This window comes from Sapajus apella, unplaced genomic scaffold (genome assembly GCF_009761245.1).
Source record: "Sapajus apella isolate SASKATOON/1434 unplaced genomic scaffold, GSC_monkey_1.0 scaffold41, whole genome shotgun sequence".
Classification (NCBI taxonomy): domain Eukaryota; kingdom Metazoa; phylum Chordata; class Mammalia; order Primates; family Cebidae; genus Sapajus; species Sapajus apella.
The window spans coordinates 7,276,228-7,301,434 of NW_022436981.1; the positions used below are offsets into that span (position 1 = coordinate 7,276,228).

General features: G+C 35.9%; 1 protein-coding gene across 6 annotated transcripts; it reads left to right on the forward strand.

Annotated features, from left to right (window-relative positions):
- The first annotated feature begins 3 nt into the window (after positions 1–3).
- CENPQ (centromere protein Q) lies at positions 4–24,802 on the forward strand. 6 transcript variants are annotated; one of them, XM_032299647.1, is made up of 9 exons: positions 4–121; positions 7,771–7,890; positions 9,016–9,070; positions 10,087–10,213; positions 10,811–10,879; positions 15,318–15,447; positions 20,172–20,291; positions 20,427–20,504; positions 23,932–24,802. In XM_032299647.1, exons 2-9 carry the CDS (start codon positions 7,789–7,791, stop codon positions 24,061–24,063), a joined length of 813 nt encoding a protein of 270 aa, XP_032155538.1. In that variant the 5' UTR covers positions 4–121; positions 7,771–7,788; the 3' UTR covers positions 24,064–24,802. The 6 variants fall into 6 exon arrangements, with proteins under 6 accessions (XP_032155538.1, XP_032155540.1, XP_032155539.1 ...); XM_032299649.1 differs by having other exon boundaries at positions 10,093–10,213; XM_032299648.1 differs by having other exon boundaries at positions 15–125; positions 7,752–7,890.
- The last annotated feature ends 405 nt before the right edge of the window (positions 24,803–25,207 follow it).

Here is a 25,207-nt window from a genome sequence, read left to right on the forward strand (position 1 = left end):
AGTAAGGTTAGATGCCTGTTTCCGCTTTCTTCCCTCCCACTTCCGGGTCTCCTCGGTTTATGAATTTTGGGCGCGAATTACTCCAAGCGCGGCTTCCAGAAGGGTGCAAGAAGTTTGCATGGTGAGTTGCGAAATCCTTAACCGGCTACGTGGGTCTAAAGTTGGAGGATGAGTTTTGAAGCAACGCGTTTGTGGCAGACTCCGCGGTTTGTATTTGAGGAGAGCGAGGGGGGATTGCTCACGGGGAAATGTCCGATGTCCTAAAGGGTCTGCGGTTAGAATCCTCAGATTGAAATATTTGTTAGGGAGGAGGGAGCAAAGCCATAAATACTTCCTCCCTGTTTCGCCTGAATCATTCTCATGCTCATCCTTACTGCTGAGTCTCTCCCGCAGGTACTTGTGAAGCCAAGTGCAGCCTTGGGCATTAGTGTCTGTGTTTTGCCAGGCGTCCTACTCGTTCTTGTTGCCACACAGAGGTCTAAATTGAGCTAATTGAGTCCCATGAGTATCAGCAAGCTGGTAAAGAAAACAAGACAACCTAGAATGCCTCCCTCTCTCCTAAAGCATATAGTCTGGCGGCAAACTACTGTACCAGCCTTATTTCTTTTCACTCCGATACACATTAAAAGCCTCGGTGAACTTTTTCTGTCCCTGAACACGCCAGTTGTTGCTGTTTTTTGTTTGTTTATTTGTTTGTTTGTTTCTTCCGAGCTGTCCTGCTGTCTGAGTTTTACTGTTTCTCTTGGATACTTCATTTTCCTACTTTTCGGCTAAATATTTCAAAACGTCATTAAAATTATACTTTTTTCTATGAATAATGTACAGACATACTTCCGAGATATTGTGGGGTCAGTTCCAGACCCCCACAATAAAGTTAATACTGCAATAAAGCCTGTCACACGAATTTTTTGTTTTCCCGGTGCATACAACAGTTGTATTTACACTGTTTTGTAACAGTGTATAACACTTGTATTTACACTGTATTGTAACTTGTTAAGTGTACAGTAACATGTGGAAAAAAAATACTGTGCATACTTTAATTTTAAAATATTTTATTGCTGAAAAAATGCTAACAACTGTCTCAGCCTTCAGCAAGTCCTAATCTTTTTGCTGGTGTAGGATCTTGTTTGATGTTGATTGCCGTTGACCAATCAGGGTGATGTTGCTGAAGACTGGAGTTGCTGTGGCAGTTTCTTAAAATAAGAAAATAATGTCCTGATGAATCTACAAGAAAATCAAAAGAAAAAAAATACAAAAAAAAAAAAAAGAAGGATGCTTGCACATTAGTTGACTCTTAGATTCACTGAAGATTCTCTGTAGAATGCGATGCTGTTTGAAAGCATTTTACCCACTGCAGAACTTTTTTCAAAATTAGAGTAAATCCTCTTAACCCTTACCATTGCTTTAAAAACTTAAGTTTATGTGATATTCTAAATTATTTGTTGATATTTCAACAATATTTACAGCATCTTCACCAGGAGTAGATTCTATCTCAAAAACTTTGCTTATTTTTAAGAAGCAACTTCTTTTTTTTTTTTTTTTTTTTTGAGACGGAGTTTCACTCATGTTACCCAGGCTGGAGTGCAATGGCGCAATCTCGGCTCACCGCAACCTCCGCCTCCTGGGTTCAGGCAATTCTCCTGCCTCAGCCTCCTGAGTAGCTGGGATTACAGGCACGCACCACCATGCCCAGCTAATGTTTTGTATTTTTAGTAGAGACGGGGTTTCACCATGTTGACCAGGATGGTCTCAATCTCTTGTCCTCGTGATCCACCCGCCTCGGCCTCCCAAAGTGCTGGGATTACAGGCTTGAGCCACCGCGCCCGGCCAAGAAGCAACTTCTTATCCACTCGGTTTATCATGAGATTGCAGCAATTCAGGTACCTCTTCAGACTCCACTATATATTTTGCTATTTCCACCAGATCTCCCATCACTTCCTTCACTGAAGTCTTGAACCCCTGAAAGTCATGAGAGTTTGAATCAACTTTTTCCAAACTCCTGTTGATGTTGACACTTTGACCTCCTCCCATGCATCATGAATGTTCTTACTAGCATTTGGGATGGTGAATCATTTCCAGAAGTTTAATTTATTTTGCCCAGATCCATCAGAGGAATCACTATCTAGGGCAGCTATAGCTTTACAAAATGTATTTCTTAAGTAATAAAACTTGAAAGTCAAAATTTTTCTTTGATTCATGTGCTACAGAATGGATGTAGTGTTAGCAGACATGGAAATAGCATTAAACTCCTTGTACATCTCTATCAGAGCTCTTGGGTGGCCAAGTACATGGTCAGTGAGCAGTAATATTTTGAAAGAAATCTTTTTTTAATGAGCTTTAGATCTTTTAAAAAAAGACCTAGAGTTAATAGCTTTAACTCCTCAGTAAACTATCCTGTAAACAAACATACTGTCACCCAGGCTTTGTTCTCCCATTTCCAGAGCACAGACAGAGTAGATTTAAAAGAGTTAAGGGCCCTAAGATTTTTCGGAATGGTCAATGAGCATTGACTTCAAGTCAACAACCCCATTAGCCCCTAACAAAAGACTCAGCTTCAAAAGACAGCTTTTGAAGCTTTGAAGCTATGCAGTGACTTCTTTCTAGCTATGCAAGTCCTAGACAGCATCTTCCAATAGAAGGCTGTTTGTCTTCATTGAAAATCTGTTGTTTAGTGTAGCCACCTTCATCAGTTATCTTACCTAGAAGTGGATAACTTGCTGCTTCACTTTGTACTTTCATATTATGGAGGTGGCTTATTTCCTTAAACCTCAGGAACCAACCTCTGCTATCTTCAAGCTCTTTTGCTGCAACTTCCTCACCTCTCTCAGTGTTCATAGAATTGAAGTGAATTAAGACCTCGCCATGGATTCGTCTTTGGTTTAAGGAAATGTGGTGGTTAGTTTGATCATCAATCCCAGACCACTCAGACTTTCTTCCTGTCAGTAATAAGGCTGTTTTGCTTTCTTATCATTCATGTCTTCACTGGAATAGCACTTTGAATTTCCTTCAAGAACTTTTCCTTTACATTCACAACTTGGCTAACTGGCCCAGCTTTCAGCCTGTCTTGGCTTTTGACGTGCTTACCTCACTGTGCTTAATCATTTCTAGCTTTTAATTTAAAGTGAGAGATAATGTGATTTTTCCTTTCACTTGAACAGTTAGAGGCCATTGTGGGATTATTAATTGGCTTAATTTCAATTTTGTTGTGTCTCAAGGAACAGAGAGGCCTAAGGAGAGGGAGAGAGGCAGGGAACAGGCAGTTGGTGGAGCAATCAGAACACACACAACATTTACCTATTAAGTTCTCTGATATTGGCATGGTTTATAGTGCCCCAAAACAATTACATTAGTAACATTAATCACCATAATAGATATAATAATGAAAAGGTTTGAAATATTTATCAAAATATGACACAAACATGAAGTGAGCACAATCTGTTAGAAAAATGACATCGATATAGTTGCTCAATGCAGGCTTGCCACAAACCTTTAGTTTGTAAGACAACAACAAAAGTCAATATCTGTGAGGCCTAATCAAGTGAAACACAATAAAAAGAGTTATACCTGTACATTTCCACCCAAATGCACAAACCAGTTTAAGATAGTCATTCGCTCACTTGTCTCTTTTATAGCATTTATAAATATAGCACGTATGGTAATTATTTTCATGTTTGTCCCTACCTATGCACTATCACTAAGCAATGATTTCCTTTGGATCTAAGAATGGGACAAAATGTCTATTCATTTTTATATGCACTGCAAGTAGCCCAGAAGTGATAGAAACGATGTTTTTGTTTATTGAATGCTTACTGTGTCTCAGTACTGTTCTAGGTGACTTATATATTCTTTATTAAATCATTTTTGCTTTACAAAAGACTTTAATGTTATTGCTTTTATTAATCATTTTACTAATGGGGAAACTCTGCTAATTTACTTGCCTAAAGATATACAGTTAATTAAGTATCAGGGCTAGATTTGGAGCTTGGACAATTTACTTATTTTCTTTCTTTTTTTTTTTTTGAGGCGAAGTCTCCCTCTGTCACCAGGCGGGAGTGCAGTGGTGCGATCACTGCAACCTCCGCCTCCCTGGTTCAAGTGATTCTTCCGCCTCAGGCTCCTGAGTGGCTGGGACTACATGTGCGCACCACCACACCGGGCTAATTTTTTTATGTTTTTAGTAGAGATGGGGTTTCACCATGTTGGCCAGGATGGTTTCGATCTCTTGACCTTGTGATCTGCGCACCTCGGCCTCCCAAAGTGCTGGGATTACAGGCATGAGCCACTATGCCGGCGGAACAATTTACTTTCATTGCAGAACTGCTCATAACCATGTGGTAGTGTTCTCAATCTGGGTTGATTTGACCATGGGACATTTTGCAATGTCTGGAAACAATTTTGGTTGGCTCTACTCAGGGGTTGGAGGGATTCTAGCATCTGGCAGTCTAGGTAGACCCACGTATGCTGCTAAACGTCCTACAATACACAGCACAGACTCTTTAACAAAGAATGATCCCATTTAAAATGTAAATAGTGCTGAGGTTGAGAAACTTGGCGCTATGGTAGTGCCTCAAGTAGGTGTCAGTGTTAACAGTACTTCTCAAACTGTGGTGAAAGACCAGTTTTGCTTTTTATTTCTAATAAGTCAAAACTGATACTTGTGTAAAATGCAATTAAAAATGAATTATTAGTCAAACTCCCTCCTGGTGTAATGCCAGGAGAGAACTCTGATGTAAACAATGGGTATTGAGTAATACGATGTGTCAACAATTACAGCAAATGCACCACTTTGGTGTGTGATGTTGATAGTTGGTGTGTGATGTTGATAGTAGAGATTGTAGGGCGTGGGGGAGGGCAGGGATTATATAAGAACTTTCTGTTTGTTTTGCTCAATTTTATGTAAATCTAAAACTGTTCTAAAAAGGTTTAGTTTTTAAAAAAAAATACTAATTAGTAGAAAAATGATGTGGCAAAGACAAGACTAATTATTTTATAATTAGGTTCAATGTGCATAAAGTCACTCTGCCAAATTGCTGTAAAAGTTTTTAAATGATTACCTTCAGTTTCCACATTTGAAAGGATTATGGCAAACAGTTTGAATGAGATTTGGAGTAGCACTAAATTACATGTTATTTAATAAAGAATATCAAGAAGAGAATGATTAATGGAATCAAATGATAAATAAATGCCAAATGAGACTGACCATAAAAGCCTATAGACTTAGAAATGAGGTAGAATAGTTAAGAAGACTTTGAGAAGGAGGTGCCTCATGATCTGAGAGGGTGGGCAGAGACAGGACAGAGCTGCTCAGGTAGAAGGTATAGTATATGTTTGGGAGGTAGAATTACCCAAAGTGTGTTTAGGAAATCATCAAATCTAGCTAGAGAGGGAGATTTGACTATGGAGTAGTAGGAGATAAGTATGAAAAGGTAGGCAGAGTTAGGTTGTTAAGGACTGAAAATGGCATGGTAAAGAGTTTGAATGTGACACAAAAGGTATTGGGGTAAATTTTTTACTCACTTAACTTGTTCCAAAATTTGGGATTGGGAGGAACTAGGCAGGGCCTGCCCATGTCTCGTCCATGCAGTGTGGGCTGCAGCATATTGACTTAGGTGCATGTACCAGACTGGCAAGTTGGTGCTGGCTGTTGGCTGGGAGCTCAGCTAAGACTTGCCTAGTGTTTCAGTTCCTCTCCATACTGGCCTTCCTCATATGGTGGTGGCTGGGTTATAAGAGTCAGCGTTGGCCGGGTGTGGTGGCTCACGCCTGTAATCCCAGCACTTTGGAAGGCCAAGGCGGGCAAATCACTTGAGGTCAGGAGTTCAACATTGGCCTGGCCAACAAAGTGAAACTCCATCTCTACAAGAACACAAAATCCTGTAATCCCAGCTACTTGGGAGGCTGAGGCAGGAGAATCTCTTGAACCTGGGAGGTGGAGGTTGCAGTGAGCCGAGACTGCCACTGCGCTCCAGCTCAGGCGACAGTGCAAAACTCCATCTCAAACAAAGAAAAAAAAAGGAAAAAAAGGAGCAAGCGTTTCCAAGCAAGAGGAAGGCAAAGTTGCCAGTCTCTTCATGTCTAAGCCAATAAACTAGAAGAGAATCACTTTTACTATTTTTCTGTTGCTCAAACAGCTGCAGAGTTTGCCAAGATTTAGGACAAGGAAAAATAGACCTTACTTCTTATTAACAACCGTGAGAAGGAATGTGTACCATTTTTTTTTATTGTTGTTTTTTGGGTTTTTTTAATATTATTTACTTTTTTTTTTTAAGAGACGGGGTTTCACCGTGTTGGTCAGGCTGGTCTTGAACTCCTGACCTCGTGATCCACCCGCCTCGGCCTCCAAAGTGCTGGGATTACAAGCGTGAGCCACCGCGCCCGGCCATGTGTACCATTTTTAATCTAAAATCTCAGCTATCCCTTGCCCCCTCACCTGGGTTCTTTTATTCGGTGAACAGCCGTTCCAGGAGAGACCTACAAGTGAAATTCTGTCATGTGTTTTTTAAGTAGGGGAAGTATTAGGGTGTAGATGTCAAGTTGAAGGAATTAGGCATTTTAGAAATTGAACACAAGATAGAGAATGAGTGTATGGTAAGGATCACATTGTTCAAGAGCAGGGTAAGGTGATATTTTGACTTCCACTGCTTTTTGTAACTGGTCTGATATGTGGTTGCTAAATGTAGTTTGTGATCTTTCTTTCCCACTTTTTTTTTTTTTTTCCAGTCTTACTGGCAGTGGGTGGAGGGGAGCTTGAAGATTTTAAAATTTGAGAGTATAGATTTATCCAGAGTACCCTCTATGTTGTCTCTCTCTAAATCTGCACATATATTTAAACTGTATCAGTATGGTTATTCTGACTGTTTAGAGAAGGAATGATGAATAATGTATCTGTATATCTAACCATGGCTAATATGTGTATAAATATTTATGTGGGCATATATATATATATATTTAGGCATATATAGCTAATATGTGCATATACATATTTCCTTGTATACTGTACCTAACTTCCAGCTGTTTCTTATGGTCTAATGCAAGAATAAGCAAGCATCTCATTCCTCTGTTCCTCTTATCAGAAATGGATTTGGTAATAAAAGAGGGAAAATGAGTTACTCTAAATTTTATCAACATCCCCATCTCCAATCCCGTATCTGTTTTGTAATTTGTGGGAGGGCGGTGTAATCAGTACATTTATTTCTGTACTCTTAGTAAAATGCACATAGCCCAGATAAGATTGCAGTTTACATTCTTAGTACTGTCAGACTAACACATGAATTGCCACAAAATAGATTGACAATATAATCCTTAAAAGTGTCTCCTTCCATTTTTGGCAAAAATTGAGTAATGGTAAATTTATTACTTAAAGTAACAAGACCTAAGTTTTACTCCTTGAAGTGATATTATCTGCGACCACTTGATATTTCTGTTTCCTTGGATTTAAACATGGAAATGATGTTATCATACGATAGAGTTTAAAATAAAAAGTGCAAAAACATTTTTAAATTATTTTCTCAAATCCATGCATATGGAAGTTAATTTCTAGGAATGAAATTGAATTAGATATTCTTACTCTGACAAGAGTCAAAATTATTTGTTTTAAAATATGTTTGTTTAAAAGCTTACAATCCTATCCCCAAACTTTCATTACAATTTTTTTTTTAAAAAAAGAGAATTTAGAACCTGTATAGGGAAGATTTTTAAACAAAACATTGTGCAAGGCTTTAGCTTTTTTTGTATTCTTTTCATCTTTACAGGTTTTTTTTTTTTTTTAAGCACTGTGTTTAGATCAAGATGTCTGGTAAAGCAGGTGCTTCCAAGAAAAACTCTCAACAGTTAAAAAGAAATCCAAAGAGAAAAAAGGATAATGAGGAAGTGGTGGTGTCAGAGAAAAAGGTAATGAAAATATTAAGTTTCTCATTTAGAACTCTTCGACTGGGGCCAGGCACTGTGGCTCATGCTTGTAATCCGAGCAATTTGGGAGGCTAAGGTGGGCTGATCACTTGAGGCCAGGAGTTCCAGACCAGCCTGGCTAACATGGTGAAACCCCACCTCAACTAAAAATACAAAAATTAGCTAGGCGTGATGATGTGCATCTGTAGTCCCAGCTACTCAGAGGCTGAGTCATGAGAATTATTTGAACCCAGGAGGCAGAAATTGCAGTGAGCCAAGATTGTGCCACTGCAATCCAGCCTGGGCAACAGAGTGAGACTCTGTCTCAAAAAAAAAAAAAAAAAAAAGAAAAAGAAAAACTCTTCAGTTGGAAATATTATCTACTCTATGAAAACAGGGTCAGTGGTACTACAAATTATAGCAGTTCATATCATTGTATAAGAGCTTTTGCAACATGATTTGCAAAGTTCTAATAAATAATTGTTTACTGCAATTTCTAAAAATAAAATAAAAACAGTGGTTTACAGCAATTTCTAAAAATAACCATTGACCATAGAATTCTTTGAGGAAGAGAGGGGTTATAGGGCAGTGCTAAGGTATTTAATGGGAAGAGTAGAAATGAAGTTTACAAATTCTTACAGCAATTAAATGTTAAAAGATGAGAGAATTTGTCATTTGGTGGAGATTTTTATTAACACAGAGGACAAATAGTTTGGGAGGAATTAGCTTCTTTCTGCCACAATTTTGACCCTCTCTTTTAAAAGAATTAATGGATTAATCAAAAAAATTTTCATGTTTTACTCTACTCACTAGGCAATGCCTATAATGTTTTGGAGGTAAAGTATGTAACATTATTTCATAGGCAAAGTGAACAATGATTCATTTAAAACATTCTTTGACACCGTATAAAATTCTCTTATTATCAGCATTGTCAAGAATTGCTTTAGTATATCCTCTGCCTGTGGTAAACATACACCATTTTTCTGTAGAAGTAGCAACATACATTTTTTCCATCTGCTAGAAATTGTATGAATGCTCTGACATATATAACAAATTATTGTAAAAGCAGCTTCTTTTTATCTGATGTTTAATTCTGTTTTATATTTATGCATGTGTTTTTCCCTCTAGATTAGAAACACAGTGAAAAGAAATAAAAATCATCTGAAAGATCTGTCTTCTGAAGGTATTTCTTTTCTATTACCTTGTTTAACTTGCTTCTTTATCAAGCTATCTATATTCTTGAAAAAAATTTCAGCATCTTTATGAATTCTGCAAAAGATAGTAATAACTACATTAGCATTTTTGTAAGAATACATAGTAGTGGTTAGTCAGTTATTTTGCTCAACTGAAATTTTAGTTAGCACCCCTGGCAAAATACTGTGCAGGCTTCAATGCCACTGAGTTGATGGGAACTAGCGAAATTCAGGCCCACAGTCTGAATTATTACTGATCTATTATATAAAGACAAATCCACTGCTTGTTCTTCAAGACAAATATGCCTTCTGTTCTGTACGATTAGTTTGGAACTATTATTATAAATTTGTTTTGAGTAAACTAGTTTGCAGTAGTTGTCTTTGGTTAAACGTTAGTGTTTGATGGAAAGATTCTCTATGTCTCCTCAGCCAGCACTAAGTTTGGTCCTCTGGTTTTATACTCCCATAGCATACAGTACTTTTTTTTTCCTTTTGTATGCTTTGCACACCTATAATTTTTTCAATATCCCTTCTCTCCAATACTGATTTTCATGAGATCCAATACTATTTCTTCTTTTTTTAATCCCTAATAAGTAGAACAGTACCAACAGTATAGTCAACACTATGTATTTGTGGTTTGATTAATCTGTTTTGTTCCAGTTGCCATACAACATTTGGAAAATAGTTTTCTGGTCCTCTCAATGAAATTTTTAAAGATTTTAGGCCATTTCTGAGAATGAAACTTTTCGTAATTAGGCTTGATTCTTCATTTAAAATTGTTTCTATTATCACTTGGTAGTATTTCTGTTAACTTATCAATAGAAAGCATATTCATATTCAACACCTGGCATGTTATAGCTGTGTGATAAAAATAAATTAAACAGTTTATACAGCTTTATAATATTTTGTTCTCATAATTTCATAAGCTTTTTTAGATTAAAAAATTCAGTTTTTAAGCAAAAACATGTAAGACATCTTGATTAATCAGAGCCTGTTCTATTACCAATGACAGGACAAACAAAGCACACTAACCTAAAACAGGTAAAGATAGCATCCAGCAAGAGAAAAACTTGGCAACCTCTTTCAAAGAGTAGCAGAGACCATTTGCAAACTATGATGGAATCAGTAATAATGTGAGTATAACATTTTTCCATTTCATTGTTTTAGTTCCCAGTTAGGTGTTTCCTATCGATATTATCCTTTTAAATATTGCTATTTTAAGGTGACAGAGTATATTTCTGTTTTAGAAGAAGATATAATTAATGTGGTGGCATTTGCCTTCAGCAGAAAAGTCTTTGTTAATTTTAGAAACTTGGAATTCCATTGGTGAAATAAAAGCAAGAGTTTGTGGCGTGACTTGCTATCAGTAAAATTTTAACTTATGTCAATAGGGATTCTTTAGGAAGAAGATGAGTTCAAGTGACGCTTTATATAGAAGCTACCACACTGGAAGGGATACAAAGAAAATAAGACAGAATTCTGCCATTGTGGAGCTAAAGTCTGTCAGAAGAGCCAGGCATATAAATATTACAGTACAGTGTAGCAAAATACATATATAAGTAGATTTTTTTATTGTACCTCTTTTTAAAGTGTCTTTAGTATGAAAGGAAAAGTGATTGATTCTGTCTGGCTAGTGGGGAGGCGCACTTGAGAGAAATCAGAGAGAAAAGGAGACAGAGCATGTTTATTTGTGTTTCAGACTACTATTTATTCCACCTTTTCTTTTCTAGAACAATTTTGAGTAAGAGTATTAAAGAAAAAGAAGAAATACAATACCATCTCAACGTCCTAAAGACAAGGTAATACTGTAGCATAATTAAAATGGTTAAAACATAATTTTTAAAAACCTGACTTCTTCCTGTGTTGCCAAACAGACACTTGTGGAAGGCAAGATTTTTGTGTGTATGTTTGTTGTTGTTGTTGTTGTTGTTGTTGTTGTTGTTGTTTTGAGATGGAGTCTCTCACTGTCACCCAGGCTAGAGTGCAGTGGCGTTATCTTGGCTTACTACAACCTCAGCTTCCTGGGTTCAAGCAATTCTCCTTCCTCAGCCTCCAGAGTAGCTGAGATTATAGGTGCCCACCACCATGCTCAGCTAATCCTTTGTATTTTTAGTAGAGTTGGGGTTTCACTATGTTGGTCAGGCTGGTCTTGAACTCCCCACCTCGTGATCCACCCACCTCAGCCTCCCAAAGTGCTGATATTACAGGCATGAGCCACTGTGCCCGGCCCAGTTTTTTTTGTTTGTTTGTTTGTTTTTGTTTTTAAAGAAGGTGAACAGCTTAGAAATATGTATTCTTTTCTAAACTGCTGCTGCACGTGTTTCTCAAATAAGTTTCAGGGAACTTAACAACAACCACAACAAAACCTGAAAATCAAAAAATCCTGTCTCCACAGTTCAATCTTCTGTATCAGAATTTGAGAACAATTTTGTCCACTGGAACTCCCTTCAACTTCATTTTTAATAATCTGAAGTTAATAGTTCACCGCTCTTATCTATCTGATATTTATCCTATTGCAGTGTTTTTCCTTCATTTCATATTGTCAAATTTGTACTTTGTATAAATTTCTAAGATATTATTGTTCTTCACCTTATGGTAAATCACCCATGGAACTTTCTTTTCAAGAGTTCTTAAAAGGCATACAACTGCCCGCGATTTTTAATAATTACTTTTCTGTAGTATTTACATAACTTTTTCTTTTCATAAGAAAATGTTCTGCTTCTCAGTTTCAAGTTTCCCTAGAAATGTTTATGACCTATTTTAGGGAATTCCTTTGAGCACAAATTCTGTTTACTTTTTCTTTAAATATAATTTTCAACCCAAAGTAGCCAAGTAGAAAGAGTGAATGGGATGGATTGGGTGGGTGGGAGTTTGTTGAGAAAGGTTGAACACATTAAACAAAGACTGCTAAAAGCAGGCTTGAAATTGCTTAAAGGTTCAGCAGCCTATGATTAAAGAAGGAGGAAGATATTAAAAAGATAATAAATGAGCAAATATAAGTTTAATGAAAATGTAGCTATTTAGGATTTTTTTAATATAGGACAAATACTAATGTTTAGTGTGTGAATGAAAATATTACATTACATAATAGTTCATAGTGATAACCTTGGTTCATTGGAAAAATTATATTCAACAAATAGGTAGTCTCTTCATCATGTAGCAGCTATGGAGATATATATTTCAAGGCCTATTTCCTCCTTATTTTTACTTTCACAACTTGCTTTCTTTAAGTCACAAAGTAACCATACCCAACATACAGTTATTTCTACAGATACAGCAAAGTACAGCATTAGCAAACTGATCCCTATTGGAAGTCTGAATACATTCTTCTGTAGCAGTGTTTCTCCTGCTACAAGTATATTTGAAACGCTTGTTCTCACAGATACTCTATGGATAAAAGTAACCTGCGGTGAATTATATTTGGGTACATTAGCTTGTAAGAATCCCTGCACTAAATGAATCTATTTCATTTTCTTTAACCTAGCATCTACCAAGTTGATATTTCTGGGAACTCATTTTCATATATTACTCTTATCTCTGCTTTTGACTAAATATTGCCTTCATTATTTTCTTTTTTTTTAGTTTTCAGTTGTTCTTACTAGATTACAACTATAGTCATATATAGCTTCTTATATATATCACTTTAGCCTTGTGAAGAAGGAGGAAAAAGAAAACTCTTATCCTCTTAGCTTCAGTTAGAAAATTCTAGGAAATGGTTTCTGATTGGCCAAGCTTAGATGATACACACCTATCCTTGGTGTGATTTTGTGACAAGAGCTACCATGGGTATGATTGATATAAACTTGATTATATACCTAGCCCCATGATTACACAGACATGTTTGCTAGGCAAATAAAACTGCTGCCACTATAATTCTAAAGGAACATACTTTGGGAAAGTCTGTCCTATAGAAACAATGTTATAAGTGGTGATTAAATGTTGCTGATATAGTAGGATATATTCAAGGCATGGTTTTAGTTTCTAAGAGTTAGTGAGACTCCTGGAAATCTAACGGCCATTTAGAACATTTGGACCAGTGAATGACACTTCCACATAATTGATTTAATAAACATATAGAAGAAACTTCATAAATAAAAGATTTTAGTTAAGAAAATAAAAAACTTACCCCTCTTAGGGTAAGTTTTTAAATGCCTAATGATATTTCTGAACAACTAGAGGTTGTCTTAACAGCTTATGAGAATTATGATTTGTGGGGGTTTGCTGCCTACTTTTTTCTTTACAAACATAAAAATTTTATTTGCAAACTAAGCATTTAACAAAGGTCCGTATCAAGACTCTATAAGGAACTTAAATTAGCAAGCAAAAAACCAACAATCCTATTAGAATGTGGGCAAAAGACATGACCAGACACTTTTCAAAAGAAAACATATATGTGGCCAACAAACATGAAAAAATGCTCTCAACATCACTAATTACTAGAGAAATGCAAATGAAAACCACAATGAAATACCGTCTTACAGCACTTAGAATGGCTGTTACTAAAAAATCAAAAAGTAACAGATACTAGTGAGGTTGCTGAGAAAAAGGAATGCTTATACACTGCTAGTGGGAATGTAAATTAGTTCAACCATTGTGGAAAGCAGTTTGGCAGATTCACAAAGAACTTAAAACAGAGCTATCATCCAACCCAGCAATCCCATTATGGGGTGTATACCTGAAGGAATATAAATCGTTCTACGATAAAGACATATTCACACTTATGTTCACCGCAGAACTATTCACAATTGCAAAGACATGGAATCAGCTGGAATACTATGCAGCCATAAAAGAACAAGATCATGTCCTTTGCGGCAACATGGTTGGAGCTAGAGGTCGTTATCCTAAGCAAACTAATACAGAAACAGAAAACCACATAGGGCATGTTCTCACAAGTGCGAGCTAAACATTGAGTACATATGGACACAAAGAAGGGAACAACAGATACCAGGGCCTACTTGAGGGAGGAGAGTGAAGGTTGAGGAAGTACATGTCAGGTACGATGCTTATTATCTGGGTGAAGAAATAACCTGTACACCAAAGCCCCACATTTGCCTACATAACAAACCTGCATATGTACTCCTGAACCTAAAATAAAAGATTTTTTTTCAATTAAACAGGATCCCAAATGTAGGATAATGGGTTCCCCTATTGTTCAGATTTCTTCAAATCTTAAGTAGTAGAACTTTTTAGAACCCAGAGATGCTGGTATTATAAAAGGAATCAAATTTAGCTTTTCCTCATAAAATTCAAGAATCAAATCTGGGAAGGCTATTTTGCAGTCTGCCAGATGTGATGATAGAAATAGATGTTTCTACTGGTGATCAAATCAACTCAAATTTGTAAAAGAATTTTTTAACTTTAATATTAAATATTCATGTTTATAGTACTTTTGAGCAATGCACTTTAATCTTAGTGTTTTATTTGCCTTAAACTCTATAGAACTCAGTTTTCTTTGAAATCATTAGAATAACTCATGTAAATCTTCTCTATTTTTTATCACATTCTCTAAAATAATTGAGATTTGGAGTCCAGGGTCATAGTTAAGACTTCTAGACTAGTGTTCTGTCCCTTAACCAACAATTCACAATAAATAATAGACTCATGTCCTGTAATAGTTTAGAAAACATCTGGATGATACAAGGAAATTTTGGTTTTAAAATGTATATAAATTGTCAAATGTGTAAAATAGAAAACTTTCTTTTAGTAAAGTAGCCTCAGTATCCCTTCATTTGCAGTAAATCTTTTTTTTTTTTTTTGAGACAGAGTCCCACTCTGTCAGCAGGCGCCAGTGGCGCGACCTCGGCTCACTGCAACCTCCGCCTCCCGGGTTCAAGCAATTCTCCTGCCTCAGCCTCCCGAGTAGCTGGGACTACAGGCATGTGCCACCATGCCCAGCTAATTTTTTTTGTATTTTTAGTAGAGATGGGGTTTCACCATGTTGGCCGGGATGGTAGCCATATCTTGACCTCGTGATCCGCCCCGCCTCGGCCTCCCAAAGTGCTGGGATTACAGGCCTGAACCACCGCGCCCAGCCTGCAGTAGACCTTAATAAATTGAAAGGCTAAATGATTTGTCAGGGCTTTTTGAAGGGGAGACTTACTGGCACAGTTACCCAGTGGTAATAAAAGAATATTGTACCCTTAAGAATTTGAGGACAAGAAAAAATGAGGACTGTTTTAAAATAATAATAATACTCAAAAATGAACAAAATAAATATGTTTTTATTTTATTCTTAAGATTGCTACAACTGTGTGAAACTCTGAAAGTTCCTCCCAAAAAGACAGAAGATTTAGCTAATGTGTCAAGTCTACTGAATGTGGAAAGGGCACGAGACAAAGCTAATGAAGAAAGTCTGGCATTACTGCAGGTATGAAATTTGAATAGGGAATCCATAATTAGAGAGTTAGGGAAAGGAGAAAAGACCAAAGTTTTTTAAGTTATCATGATGTTCTTCCAGTACTAACTACTAGATCTTGAAACAGGTTTTTCATTAAATTTTTTTTTTCATTAAAGCAAAAATTTGTCTGAACTTAGCACCTCCAAAGTTGAAGTATTTCTAACATATTTGTGGATAAGTAGCAATCCTATTTTTTTTAATCAGACTTTAACTGAACTATCTTAGTATTTTTAATTATTAATTTGTAGGAACTTATTACCAAATACTGTGAAATTTTAAAACATGTAAGTTTTTCTAACCTGTATATGGCAAGAAAACACAATTATCATTACAGTTAATATGCACTGATGACTTCCTATACCCCAGACACTGTTCTCAGCACTTTATAGTTATATCCCTTAATCGTCACAATAAATCATAATTTAGAGTCTGACCTAAATTATTCTCATTTTACAAACATGATAAAAAGACATACTGCTATTTCTAACTGAACCTTAGACAAATTGCTTAAAGTTGAGGTGCTAACTTTGTCATTCTGATGTTGGTGCACGATTCTTGATCACTGTGCTGTATAGCATTCTGTGGAAGATAGTGGGAGATAACCTTATCTATCATGATTAACTTCTAGCTTTTAATTAATGGATATCTGAACAACTAAGAAACAGCAACCTTAAGGAGCTTATTAGATAATTATAAAAGCTAAAACACGTCAGACCCCACATATCCCTTAGACATTTTGAAGTAGTTTGTAGATGTAGTGCATAGATTTTAGTTGCAATTTAGTAAGTACAAGGTGGTAGTAGTTTCTGCAAGGAACATATTCCCAATAATTTGTAATAATTCAAAAGTAACAAATAATTCATTCCCATTTTTCCATAAGATTGAGAATAAAGTTGAAGGAACAGTTTTCTGAGCATAAATCTATATGTATTTTTAATTAATAGGGTGGTATATTTTGGTGGCTGACTCACTTTATTCAAAGCGTGATATTATATTTTATTTCCATCCCAAAGTTCCTACTTTTTTAGGGCATGTTTTCAATATTGGCATTAGCTTCATCACCTAAACACTTAGATGGCCTTTATTTAGGTTGTTTTAAAAGGTTTGAAAGCATGATAATGGAGAATTTTAACATTTACTATTTATGCACATCAGTTAAGAGTGTTCTGAAGTCATAATGGTAGAGTGATTTTTATGATGCTGGGAAGCATTTCTGTTCTCCAGCTGAAATTTGACCTCCATAGGACATAAGTATAATTACAGTCTGTGGTTTGCTTGTTAGTCTCTCAGAAGAAGCACCACTGGCATTTGGAGCAGGAAAGTTCTTCATTGGCATAAGAGGATCTTTGGACTAGCAGTTTGTAAACTCTATCTGTAACCATTAGTTTTCTCCTCTGTACCTCAGAGCCATTGCTTTTTCTCACTGCAGCCTAGAGTTATTGCTGGTGATGATTTTCCAAAACCTGTAATAGTAAAAGAAATTTTATTTATTTAACATTTTCATTGTGCTCTCACTCAGTAATGGTGCCAGGGAAACAACAATGGTAAACAGCATCTTGGAGATTCTGGGAAGACGGCATTAGAGCAGCTGAAGCATAATTTTTTAGACTCCCTGATCTTATCATAAAAATGGAGCCATAGGATTTCAGAATAAGAGTTAGTATAAGAAAATATGACAATAAAGACCAAAAATAACATTCCTGCATACACCAAAAGCATGCCAAAAAGACATGTGCCTAGAACAGCTGAACATTAACCTAATTTCTCAAGTGACCTGAAATAAATTCAGAAAAAATGATAGAAAATATAAGGGAAACATTATAAATCAGAATTAGAAATACTGATAAATGAAAGTACAGAATTCAGGAATGAATGAGACATAAAAGAAAAACTTTCAGGTATGTAGATTTAGTTGCAATTTAGTAAGTACAAGGTGGTAGTAGTTTCTGCAAGGAAACTACTAAGTTAGAAGAAACACTAAAGCAAATAAACACAACAGATAAAAATAGAAGACAACATAAGCAGAAAATTTTCAGAATCATAAAAACATTTGTAAAAGGAATTGAGAAAAAAAATCCTCAAAGAACATACAGTATGAATATGGTAGTAATACCCAAAGATAACCAAAGGGATGAAACAAAATAAATTTTATAATAAATTTTAACCCTCTCTATATTTAACCCTTTTACTCATTCAGTGCTGTTATACATTCCCTTTGTAGTGGGTTGAATCTAGGAAAAGGGTCTTGTCAGATAAATTAAGGATCTCAAGATTAAATCATCCTGGATTGTCATGGGTAGGTCCTAAATCCAATGACAAGTGTTCTTATAAATGACAAGAGAAGGCACCAAGACAAAGAAAAAGCCATAGAAAGGCAAAGGCAGAAACTAGAGCAATGCAGCTACAAGGAATGCTGACAGCTACCAAAAGCTAAAAAAAGATAAGAAAGCATTCCCTTCTCTTGTCTTCAGAGGGATTGTAGCCCTGCCAACCATCTCGATTTTGAACTTTTGTCCTCCAGAACCATGACAGAATGAGTTTCTGTTGTTTTAAACCAAGTAAGTGGTACAGCAGCCACAGGAAACTAATATATGTGGTTTGCTTTATATTTATATTGGACAGCACTCTGTTAACTCCAACAACCAATTCACAGAAAATACAGGGCTGAGGAACACATTAAACTTCATTCAACAGGGAATGCAGTTCACAAAATTTAGCCCATAGGAAATTCCCCAGAGCAAACTATCTAATCTCCACAAATAAATTATAAGGAACCAAAAAAATTGAAATGGAAGCCTCCTAAAGACAAAAAGAGACTTAGACATATCAACCTGACAGTTTGGAACCTGATTAAAACAAAATAGAAAAACTCCAATTTATAAGAAAATTGAAAATGTGAACACTAACCATATGTTTCATATTAAGAAATTTATTGAGATTTTTAAAAGTGTAGTAATGATACTACCGTCTTATATGTCTTTAAATCCATTAGAGCTATATACTGAAATATTTATAGATAAAAGGATTTCTAGGATTTGAAATAGTGCAAGGGAAGCAGAGGTGGATAGAGTTAAAGGTATAACAAGATGGCCACAGGCCAGGCACGGTGGCTCACACCTGTAATCCCAGCACTGTGGAAGGCCAAGGCATATGGATAAACGAAGGTCAGGAGTTCAAGACCAGGTTGGCCAACATGATGAAACCATGTCTCTGCTACTACTACTACTACTACTAATAATAATAATAATAAAATTAGCTGGGTGTGGTGGCAGGTGCCTGTAGTCCCAGCTACTGGGGAGGTTGAGGCAGGAGAACCACTTGAACCCAGGAGGCAGAGGTAGCAATGAGCCAAGATCGTGCCATTGCACTCCATCCTGGACAACAGGAGTAAAACTCATCTCAGAAAAAAAAGATGGCCATGAGTTGATCATTGAAACTGGCCAATATGTATATGGATGTTCATGAGAACATTCTCTCTTACTATATATGTTTGAAATTTACTATAATAAAAAATTTAAAAAGTCTGTTCCTCCATGGCGTTTAGATTCAAGTGAATAGAGCTCACAGTCCCAAGATCTTAGGCATTCAAGGATCAACACATTCTTAGGAAGGGGCCAGACAATAAACATTTTAGCCTTTTTGGACCACATATGGTTAACTATTTTGCTGCATATGCTTTTGTTTTGTTGAGGTTTTGAACAATCTTTTAAAAATGTAAAAACAACTCAGTTCTTGAACTGTACAAAAATATCCCATGGACAATTGCTGACGCCTGCAGCTACGCTTTTATTAAAAAAAAAAAATAAAAAAAAAATGTCATTTAGAAGCCAAAATGTATTTCTTGAGGACGACTACTCTAGTTGCCAGCAACAGTTCTGCATCCAGTATTTGGAGAACGACATAGATATAGTATCAATCTTATTGCTGAACAAGATTTCAGAGTTACTTCTGTATATTTCCTGTGTGGCTTATTTACTTGTTCCCCAAAGCCAACAGGCGGTGTTATCATTGACTGTTGCTAGGACTGTACTTGAAAGCAGTGCCGTACTTAATACCTTTTAGAAGCCTAGAAGCTTGCCAATTTTAATTATACTTGGCCTGCAAACAACACATCCTTGATAAGTTGTTCCCATACTTGTTTTATTCATTTCTCATTTTCTTTGCATCTTCCCCTATAAATTATATATTCCTTTAATGTGAGAAAGTGTTTTTCATTTTTTTATTATTTTCCCTGCTCTAATACCCAACATTACTTCCTTTTGAAAATTAAAATAGCAGACTCTCAAATGTTCCTAAATAAATAAAAACAATTCAGAATTCTCCGTTACATGAAGTTTTATTCTGCTTAGGGAAGGTTGCTGTATTTGCTGTCATCAGTTCTGAGCTCTGCTAGATTTACACTTGGATCTTCCAGTATCTCTGACACTAGCAGCATTGGTAGGTTTTGAGGAAGTGTTCATGTATATCCTTAGTCCAGGAAAATTAGATTTCCTTATAATGCATTAATATCTTGACAACCCAACTTTCCAAGAAGTCTGTTTTTCGAAAGAAACAAAAGTAAATTCACCAGTTGCTTCTAAAAATGTTTTAACATACAAGGTATTTTTTAAAATGTGTATGTATAACAATGTCTGTTAGGATTTAATATTATAATGTGTTTAACTTAAAATGTTTATTTCCTCTTTCTGACTCAGGAAGAAATAGATAAAATGGTAGAGACTACAGAGTTAATGACTGGGAATATTCAGAGGCTAAAGAACAAAATTGAAATTCTGGCAAGTGAGGTGGAAGAAGAAGAGGAGAAGGTAAAACAGGTAATTATTTTAAAATGTATTGTTGGAATCTGGATATAATTTTTAGTGGTTACATTCTGCCAGGACAATTTTTGAGTATACTATGCTGAGAGAAATCAGCTTTTTGAAATAATCTGTGGCTTTCTTCTACTTTAGATGCATCAAATAAATAATAGTGGAGTCCTCTCTCTTCCAGAACTTTCTCAGAAAACTCTCAAAGCACCCACACTTCAGGTAAGTATCTATTTACCATATTGATTACAGGTATACTTTAGAGATTTTGCAAGTTTGGATCCAGATCACAGCAAAATAGCAAATAACTGCAATAACACAAGTCACACAAATATTTTGAATTTCCACTGCATAAAAAGTTATGTTTACACTATACTGTAGTCTAGTAAGTGTGAAAAAGCATTATTTCTTTAAAAAAAAAAAAGGCATACCTTAATTTTAAAAATGCTTTATTGCTAAAAAAAAAAAAAAAAGTTGACAACCATCTGCACCTTCAGCATGTTGTACTCTTTTCGCTGGTGGAGGGTCTTGTCTCGAAGTTGCTGGCTGACTGATCGGCATGGTGATTACTGAAGATTGAGAAGCCTGTGGCAATTTCTTAAAATAAGAAAATGAAATTTGCCGCATCAGTTGATTCTTCCTTTCATGAATGATTTCTCTGTAGCATATGATGCTGTTTCATAGCGTTTTACCCACAGTAGAACTTACTTCAAAATTGTAGTCACTTTTCTCAAACCTTGTCATGGCTTTTATCAGCTAAGTTTATGTCGTATTCTGTATCCTTCATTGTTATTTCAACTATGTTTACAATGTCTTCATCAGGAATAGATTCCATCTCAAGAAACTACTTTCTTTGCTCATCCATTAGAAGCATCTCCTGATCCATTCAAGTTTTATAATGAGATTGCAGCAATTCAGTCCCATCTTCAGCCTGCACCTCTAATTCCAGTTCTCTTGCTGTTTCTACCACAACATCAGTCACTTCCTCCACTGAAGTCTTGACCCCTCAAGGTCATCCATGAGGAGATTAAAAATTGAATCAGTTTTTTCTAAACTCCTGTTTTTGGTATTTTGACTCCTCTTATGAATCATGAATAGTCTTATTGACGTCTAGCATGATAAATGTCTTTCAAGATGTTTACAATTTATTTTGCCCAGATCCATCAAAGAAATCACTATCTAGGGCAGCTACAGCCTTACAAAATTTATTTCTTAAATAATAAGACTTGAAAGTTGAAATGACTCTTTGATCCACAAGCTGCAGAATACATGTTGTGTTAGCAAATATGAAAACATAAATCTCCTTGTGCATCTTCATCAGATCTTTTGGGTAACTGGGAACATTTTCAATGAGCAGTAATATTTTCAAAGGAATCTTTTCTGAGCAGTAGGTCTTAACAAGGGGCTTAAAATATTCAGTAAGCCATGCTTTTAACAGATGTGCTGTCATCCAGGCTTTCTTGTTCTACTTACAGAGCAGAGACAATGCAGATTTAGTAGAATTAAGGACCCTGGGATTTTCAGAATGGTCATTGCTCATTGGCTTCAACTTCAAGTCACCAGCTGCATTAGCCTCTAACAAGAGCCTAACAAAAGCTTGTCCTTTAAAGCTTTGAAGCCAGGCATTGCCTTCTCCTCTCCAACTACAAAAGTCCTAGAGATGGCATCTTCTTCCAATAGAATGCTATTTTGTTAACATTGAAAATATGTTGTTTCCTATAGCCGCCTTCATCAGTGATCTTAGCTAGCTATGTCTTCTCGGTGAGTAGCTGTAGCTTTTCTATCAGCACTTTTTGCTGCTTCACCTTGCACTTTTTATGTTATAAACACAGCTTCTTTCCTTAAACCTTGCAAACTAACTTCTGCTAGCTTCAGGTTTTTCTTCTGCAACTTCCTCACCTCTGTCAGCCTTCACAGACTTGAAAAGAGTTAGGCCCTTGCTGTGGATTAGGATGTGGTTTAAGGGAAATGTTGTGGCTAGTTTGATCTTCCATCCAGACCACTCAGACTTTCCCCATAGCAACAATAAGGCTGTTTTGCTTTCTCATCATTCGTGTATTCACTGAAGTAGCACTTTAAATTTCCTTCAAGAACTTTTCCTTTGCATTCACAACTTGGGTGTTTGGCACAAGAGGCCTAGCTTTTGGTTTACTTGTCTTTTGATATACCTTCCTCTCTACACTTAGTAATTTCTAGCTTTTGGTTTAAAGGAAGAGACATGATTCTTCTTTTCACCTGAACACTTAGAAGCCATTCTAGCATTATTAACTGGCCTAATTTCAATATTGTTGTATCACTGGGAATAGGGAGGCCCAAAAAGAAGGAGAGAAACTGGGAAATAGCTGGTTGGTGGAGCAGTCAGAACACACAACAATTAACGATTCAGTTCACTATTGGATATGGCTGCAGTTGTGGCACCCCAGAACAATTACAGTAGTTCAATCAAAGAGCACTGGGCGTAGATCACCATAATAGATATTGTAATAATTTTTAAAGTTTGAAATGTTACAAGAATTACCAAAATGTGATGTAGAAGCACAAAGTGAGCATGTACTGTTGGAAAAATGCTGCTGGTAGACCTACTTCACAAAGAGTTGCCAAAACCTTCAGTTTGTAAAAAACACAATATCTGGGAAGCACAGTAAAATGAGACATCCCTATATATCATAGACCAGTTATATACATATATATAAAAGCATTATGTCCTATTTCTTAAACAAATGGAACCTGATACAAACTGTTTGGCAAATTACTTTTCTCATTTGACTCTACAGTTTGAACATCTTGTCAGTCACATAGATCTCACATTTTTGTTGATAGCTGTGTAACATTCTGTTGCATGGATGTCATAATATAATTTGTAATTTACTAGTGGAAATACATAATTTTTTATTACAGATAAGAGAGGGTACACCCTTGTACATAAATCCTTACTGATTTGTGTAGTCATAATTGTAGGATACATTTCTAGAAGTAAATATTGACAGTTTGGTTTTTTTATGCATCTAACAATGGCATATAACTCCTTACAAAATAGTACTTTCTTATTTGTAGTAAACTCTAAACTGGTAATTTTTCTTCAGAGGACTCAAGTAGATATTGTAGTATAAATGTTTGTAGCATTGGAAATTCTTCATGTTTTCTCAAAAAGCAATTGAAAATTTTCCTCACGCCTGTAATCCCAGCACTTTGGGAGGCTGAAGCAGGTGGATCATCTGAGGTCAGGAGTTGGAGACCAGCCTGACCAACATGGAGAAACCCATCTCTACTGAAAACACAAAATTAGTTGGGCATGGTGGCTCATGCCTGTAATCCCAGCTATTTGGGAAGCTGAGACAGGAGAATTGCTTGAATCTGGGAGGTGGAGGTTGCGGTGAGCTGAGAACATGCCATTGCACTCCAGCCTGGGCAACAAGAACGAATCTCCGTCTCACAAAAAAAAGAAAAATTCTTATCATCCACCAGTGGTAAGAGGAGCAGGATGGGGACAGGGAGAGATAGATTTGAAAGAATGGCCATTAGTTGACAATTATTGAAGTTGGGTGATGGATACTTAAGATTTATTTATTATACTGTTCTCTCTGATATACATTTGATATTTTTCATACTAAAATGTTCAAGACTATATTTAATACTATTTTTCCCACAGAAAGAGATTTTGGCACTAATTCCAAACCAGAACGCTCTTCTAAAGGACTTGGATATTCTTCATAATTCATCACAGATGAAGAGCATGTTAACATTCATTGAAGAAGCCTATAAGAAACTAGATGCCTCTTAAAGGGGTTTTTGTTTTTTTTAGATTGCTCCATATTAATTTAATGTTCAGGAATTTGTAACGCTGTTAACCTATAAGTACATATACAGAAGCTAAGTCTTTTGCAGGATTTATTATCTTCTGATATACACTTTAAAATTTGTACGTGTATCATTAGCATCTAATGTACTTCTAAAAACTGTTTTTAGCACTTGCCAAATCTAGGAAGCCAACATTTATGTTGCTGTATCTAGAATTATTTGCCTAGAACCATAAAATAGGAATGGCCTTGATGATCTAATAGTTTATAATACCTGAATGAAGTTCATTTATTGGTTAACAGCTCTTTTCAGGAGCTGTGATATGTAAGTGTTTACCTATAGTGCCTAGTCCATAAAAACCTAAGTGTTTGCTATCATTCATTTGTAGCCAGTGGCTTAAAATTTCTGTCTGGTCATCTGGAACTTGAAAAATCCTCAAATGCCTTTATTCTTTTACCTAACTCCCTAGTCTTTTTGTAGAGTAGTTAAGATATGCCTGGTATTAACTCCAGAGGTAATATAAAAATTTTACTTCTTTGGTTGGTTAGTGAATTGGTGTTGAATATTTTCTGTTGTCATCAAAACATACTGTCAAAATTATTTAAAAGGAAGCTTAGCACATTTATTTCATTAAAACAAAAAACTTCTTTATAAATCTTTTCTTATGATAATAAGCTTACATATGTGAATAAATTATCAAAAATTATTTCTAAGAAACTATAGTATACTGTCATGGGTGTTTTTTGTTTCTTGTTTTTAATCTGTAAAATAAAATGACTTCAATTATTTTTTTTGCCTGACCTATAATATCAGTAATAAATTACCCAGTCTCAGTTATTCCTTTACAGCAACACTAAACATACTAAGAAAATTGGTATTCAGAAGTGAGGCATTGCTCTAAAGATACCTGAAAATGGTGGGAGTAGCTTTTGAACTAGGTAATAGGCAGAGGTTGGAAGAGTTTGGAGGGCTCAGGAGAAGACAGGAAGACAAGGGAAAGTTTGGAACCTCTTAGAGATTGGTTAAGTGGTTGTGGATCGAAATGCTTATAGAAAAAGAGACAGCAAAGATCATACTGAGGAAGCCTTAGATGGAAATGATGAACTTATTAGTAACTGAAGCAAAGG

What these genes read in the sequence shown, in the direction of transcription:
- CENPQ (XM_032299647.1), top strand. Translation starts at nt 7,789, where the DNA reads ATGTCTGGTAAAGCAGGTGCTTCCAAGAAAAACTCTCAACAGTTAAAA. An exon ending in CTCAACGTCCTAAAGACAAG is followed by an intron (nt 10,880 to 15,317) that starts GTAATACTGTAG and finishes TTTATTCTTAAG; the next exon opens with ATTGCTACAACTGTGTGAAA. An exon ending in AAAGTCTGGCATTACTGCAG is followed by an intron (nt 15,448 to 20,171) that starts GTATGAAATTTG and finishes TTTCTGACTCAG; the next exon opens with GAAGAAATAGATAAAATGGT.